The sequence below is a fragment of the Tetrao urogallus genome (genome assembly GCF_951394365.1).
Source record: "Tetrao urogallus genome assembly, chromosome: 3".
In the NCBI taxonomy this organism is placed as follows: Eukaryota; Metazoa; Chordata; class Aves; order Galliformes; family Phasianidae; genus Tetrao; species Tetrao urogallus.
This window is the reverse complement of record NC_136815.1, coordinates 46,200,357-46,206,356: the sequence shown is the minus strand read 5'-3', so window position 1 is coordinate 46,206,356 and position 6,000 is coordinate 46,200,357. Positions and strand designations below refer to the sequence as shown.

The following is a 6,000-nucleotide window of genomic DNA, read 5'->3' as shown; positions in this document are numbered from 1 at the left end:
ATTCTCAGTACACAACAGGAGTTTAAAGCAGGTCAGAGCGGTCCCTTGTATTGCTTTGCAATCTAACAATGCTGCAAGCAAATCAAGATCTGGAAGTTCATCTTTAGCATGCCTCACTGGCAGCTCTGGAAATTGCTGATATTACCAATACAGCAAGCTCCATATAGGAGAACTTTCTGAAATTATGTCATCTACTTCTGCTGATCTGCATTGCCCATCACTGAGACCTTTCAAGGACATACAGTTGCACACTGTCCCTGCCAGCCCACTCTTCTGCAGACCTCAGTGAGACCCAGGGAGATTCCCTGAGAGCTTCATGGAACGCGCGCGCTGTTTGGTTGTTTTTTTCCTTCTGAACATGGTTCCTTACGCTGGGTTCCTTCCCCTCAAATGAGTGGGATTTCTGCACCAGAAAGGATGAAGCATCTTTACACCAGAACCTTCACAAGCACAAGGCATGCTGGAATCATAAATATAGGCTACTGCAGGCCAGGAGAATAAGGAAACGAAAAATTTGGAATGGTCTTTACTGTTTTACATCAAACAGAAACCAAATGTTCCCCAGTCTCCTAGGCACTGTGATGCGAATGTACTTTGTGCTAGAGCTCATCGCAGGGTCTTGAACGCTCAGAACCACGTATAAGCTGCAGTCAGGAGAAAACACCATGCCAGTCGTTTTCAGAAGAGTCCTTCCATAAATTACTTTATTTCTCATTAAATGAGCACAGAGTCATTACCATATTAATAACAGATATGTTTATTATTACATATCCATCAGTGCGGCTTTCAATACCACTTGAAACATGCAAATCGTCCTAAGGACGAATCAGTTTTCCAGTGCTTCTTATTTAATACACAACTGCAAAGCCATTATAAATTACTGAGGAGGTATTCGGTTAAGAAATAATATAAAATAAAACCATACTGCCCATATAACCATGAATGCATTCCTGCTACAAAGCAAGAGGCTGACAGCATTTACTGACATTCCTGAATTACCTGAAGCTTTTATGTTATATGCTTTTTATTTTTTTCCCCATTGCCTGTACATTTCTTGCCTTATAAACTAGAACCAGTCTTTCTTTGTAAGAGGAATTCCCATTCAAAGATGGTCTTTAATTTAGAAAATGCATCTAGCATCTACAATACTTCAACCAATCCAAGTTCAGTAAAAACCACTGATAACACAATAGGTTTGTTTAGAGGTTTCCTTTGTTATTTTTTATATTTCTACATTTATTGACATGGCAATCATACAATTAACTCAAATTAAGGCACTAAAACGACAACGTAAAACCCAGTAAAAGTGTTCTAAGAATAATTTACATTTCAAACAGTGCATACATGTTTGTTAACTTAATGTATGTTATCTCTTGAATTTGTAAAGCAGTACAGTATTCAGTTACAGAAATGATGTACCCCAAAATATGCTTCCAAACTCGGTTCTTTTTCCTGTTAGTTTCTAATGCCTCTAATAGTAAAATAATTCAGTATGGCTTGGCAAAAATGCATAGATTAAAGGCAATTACTTGGCTTTCCCCCCCTTTACAAACCTGCTGAATCAGTATTTTGAAAAGCATAAGGTAAGATATTTAACACTTGGATCCGTTCCAAAGTGGGTGATTAGCATTAAGGCTGTTTAGAACTCTGCAGTGAAGGCACTGAAGTTCAAGTGATAAGGCTTCATTTATAAGCTAGTTCTGCAGTCTTCAAGAGCACAACTGTTGAGTCCTGAAAGCAATTGCAGTCCTTCTCATTGAGAAACCTTCCTCCTCTACTCAGTTTCATATGCTCATCTTGACATAAATATCCCTTTCCGAGGGTAAACAGTCCTCTTCTTTCACTGATATGAAGAAAGTTGGCTGCATTTCATCGTGATTTACAGGCTTTTTTTTCTTTTTATATCCAAAAAAGGCAGCACCTTTTTTTTATACACCTAGCTAAGCTTTATTTGCTTTAACTTGCATTACACAGTAATAATTAATCTAATCTACCTTTAGGCAAACCCGCAATTAAACACCCTCAGTGTGCTTTTGTGCCAAAGCAAGGAGGAGACAGTAATAGCAATCTTAACCCTGAAGCCTGTGATAGTTATGTTGGAAGGAACAACAGCCCGTCTGCACTGCTCTGTGTGGTTAAAAAGCTGTTTTTCAGACCGCATCCCATGAGGTTCCATTAAGCACTGTACACGTGGTTAGCTGGAACAAAGAAAAAGAACAGACAATTAATAAAACATATTTTAAAATTTGCTTCATAACATTCTTGCAGGTTTGTTAAGAACTTCCGAGAAGAAATTTTTTTTCCAATTGCCATGTATGATATTAAAAACATACCTACACAACCTTCCCAACTGTTCTTCACTTCTGACAACATCAGGTGAACACAGACATCAGACATGATAACGTTACTGCAGCTTTACCAGTAAACCGTTCATAGCACACAAGCATATTTGTGGCAAACGTAAGTGACCTTCGTCCTCTTACAGGACTAGAAAAGGACCAGAGCACGCGCATGCAGTTGCCAAAGCTCATCTGATGCATGGGAAGTCCATTTGAAACATGCATGAATTTCACTGGGTGCCCAAGTCCAAGTACATTACAATAAAACACCTCACCTGTGCTGATACAATGTGTATAAATTAGCCTGCTGTAAACTAGGAAGTATAGTTGCAGATCTAGAAGCAGCACTGCAATTGCCAGCAAGCTCATAATGAAGTTATAATCCATATTTCTTAGTGATTAAGTTATTAAAAAATAAGACTAAAAAATAACTTATGTTCGAAGTTCCCTTTAAAGGGTCTGATGCAATTCTCCACGATATCACTGCCCATCAACCACAAGGAAAGCCAGATTAGACCTAAATGAAATATCGTAAAACGTTTTAAAGGATGTCTTAAAGTCTGTACTCATCAATGAGACCAGACTGTGCTGTACCGCCTGCCAAGAGAACAATTTCCACGTATTTAGCAAAAGCTACGATACACATGGATCTCATAGAAATCATCACTGCTTCCCTTCTCTCTTCCTCTTACTCCCTAAGTAAAGAGGTTGGGGTCAGAACTGCAGGGTGCAGTGTCTCGATCTACCTGAAAGGACCTCCAGTTTCCCACTTCCATCTTCCTGACTCCAGAGGAGCACCCCACCCTCTTACCAACCTTCCCTCAGCTCAGGCAGTCACAGCTCTTCCCAGGGGGCTGATTCCACTCACCAGCTCAGTGAACCATGCCTATGGCTTTTTTGACTGTCAGAACTGTGCATCTTTGTTCAAAGGACCAAAAAGGATCATTTCAAGCACCTACCCAGGAGCAACGATAGGAGAACAGGGAAGGAAGACTGAAAAAGGAAAATTCTCCTCTTAGAGGAGTCGTCCATCACCAGCATCAGCGGAAACAGCCTGCTGGGTTAGCTCAGCTACTGTCCAATCCCAGGTAAGTGCTCAGTATGCAACACCTTCTATATGTGTATGTAATTACATAAACATCAGGAGCACCAGAAGCAGACTTTCCTTAAGCAGGGAATTCTCCCTTCCTAAACATACAGAATATAATGTGCAGTGCTATGCAGGCACAGGGTGGCCACGACACATCGCAGCAGTCACTAACTGGTTCATCCTCAGCAGTAGCATCAAATCTGTCTGAGGGTTAGAAAACCATCCACAACAAAACGGCACAGAACAAGTTTCTATCTCATCTTTTTCTAATACTTACGTGGTAGGTATTTCTTCCTTATCTGCTCACATTGTCTGCAAACACCACACAAGCCCCATTTTGTTGCAGCTAACCCAGTATCAGCTGCCTCCTTCTGTGCTGGAATGCAGCATGCCGCAAAGCCACCCAAGCAGCTCCTCAAGCACCAGTGAGCTGTGCGGGTCCCCACCTGCCTCCTGCATACATCTCACACGCAGCACAGCCAGGCTGGCAGCACACACGTACCTAGCACTCTTGCTGGCCAACAGCTGAGCCTCTCTAAATTGCTTATGCTCAATATTCCTCTTCCTCCATACTTGGTGCCTACAATACGTAGCAGTAAAACAGAACTCGCTGTAGATTAATTACATGTTCTGAGAAACTATTTCCATGTTAAACATAAGTAAAAAACAAAATTCCGAGGTCAAACATCAATTACACCAACAAGTTTGCTGAGGGATTCAGGCCAAACTCTTGGAGAGTCACACAATTGTTATCTGTTTGATTCACATTGCAGCCTGCGCTCCAAGATGTTGAAAAGATCAGGATACTGTGTGAGTATTCATTTCTGAGTTGTGAGAATGTGACATAAAGAAAGGGAACTTTACAAGGGCAAGGTTTGGCAGCACAGGGCAAGAACAAATATACTCAAATAACAGAGAGTGATTTCCAAAACGTACAGTCAGGATCATTTCAGTGTTGTTTTAGATTAGCCCAATTAATACTGCTTAAAGATGCAGATAAATGCCATATTACAATAATTCTTTCCAATTCCATTTCAACCTTTAAAGAGAAACCTATTTTATGTTCCAGGAAAATCGTAAAAATGCACTTTTCTTTTACTGACATCAATCATTCTTTACATTAAAGGCTGAGAAATGTCCCTTACAGACAGAAATGAAGCATAACCTGCAAGCAGGTATTTCAAATAGAGTTTATGCTGAAAATTTCACATCAGTTGATCACATAAGAGCCCCTTTGTAGGAAGTCTCTCATGGCAACTGCAGGGGTGGGTGGCAGCAGAAGGAGGAGCTGAAGTTCTGCTCTAGAGCAGCTGCACAGGACACAAGACAGCGATACACATTTCAGAAAGGAAAAACTAATACACTAAATGAAAACATTTTCATTGCTTTTCTCCAGTTTTCTGACAGTTCAAGGCCTAAAGTAATATTCCTGGTTAACATTATCTTAAGGATCTTCACTGAGCATACCTGTAGCCCAAACTATAATCACCTGTGTTTTAGTATTAATTTCAGGAACAAGAAAACCACCACTCTTTGTAGCTTTTCTTTTATACTACTCGCCTCTGAAGGTGCATGCTCCATAATATACTGAATGCCCCCTTGTGCACAGAAGTTTGCATTTAACACACTTCATGCAAGGAATGTTTGGCAGTGCTTCCAAATTGATGTCCTTCAATCCAGAATGACTCTTTCCTTAATTTCCACTTCAAACTGTCCACCTACTCACTTATTCTTGGAGAAAGAAACATGCTATACTGTGTGAGGATGAGGGTTAAAAAAAATAAATTTACCATGTCCTGGCATTAAAAAACCCACATTTTAAACCTGTCTCTGGTTAACGCATAGGGCCACAAACAGCTTTACTAACAACTCATGGGACGGAAGAAGACAGGAAATGAGAGAACAATGAATTCTGTCTATTCCTCTTTCAGGGTTTGAGCACAGCTTTAGACAATCTGTTCTACAGTCTTCACTATGGCATTATTTCACAATTTCCTCTTAAATCAGATTTTTACACACAGATACCTATGTTTTTTAGTTAAACAGATTCACAGCCTTCGTAGTTTCTCACCTCGTTTTTCCAGAAGTATTTTTAACAGCTTTTCGGAATGACTGGTTTGCTGAGGATCTTGTAGACATAGTTCTAGGAGAAGCACGAACAAAAGTAGAAGGTGGGTTCTTAGGGATCTTCTTTACTAAATGAGTTACCCATTTCTTCTGTTCATCTTGACAGGATGCCAGCAACAACATATCTCTTGCTGAAGTTACGTCGTAACTCACTGTAAGTAAAAGGCAGAAGATGAATTCCTTATCAGAATGAGAAATATGACCTACCAGCTGTTCCACCACACAGCATACCTGGTGGCACCAACATACACACCTGGAATGGTTCCTATTTTTAGAAGACGACAACCAGCAGGGGAAATTACAAATATTATTTCAATGTTTGTCTCCATTAATATTCTTGACTTCAATACTCATGTAATGAGACAACTTGCACTGATTTCAGGCTTATGCTAAACAGCTGTGTGGATACCTTATGACTGACTTCCAGAGCACATATCCCAAATA

The 6,000-nt window shown here is 40.1% G+C and overlaps 1 protein-coding gene across 1 annotated transcript in view; it reads right to left on the bottom strand.

Annotated features, from left to right (window-relative positions):
• Nucleotides 1–5,496: 5,496 nt before the first annotated feature.
• The window catches only part of ROCK1 (Rho associated coiled-coil containing protein kinase 1), a gene marked incomplete at both ends in the record, with an annotated part of 77,671 nt that continues 77,167 nt past the window's right edge, over nt 5,497–6,000 (bottom strand). The window contains one exon of the mRNA XM_079533014.1: nt 5,497–5,708. Coding sequence (XP_079389140.1) covers nt 5,497–5,708 — 212 coding nt within the window. The remainder of the gene's footprint in view (nt 5,709–6,000) is intronic.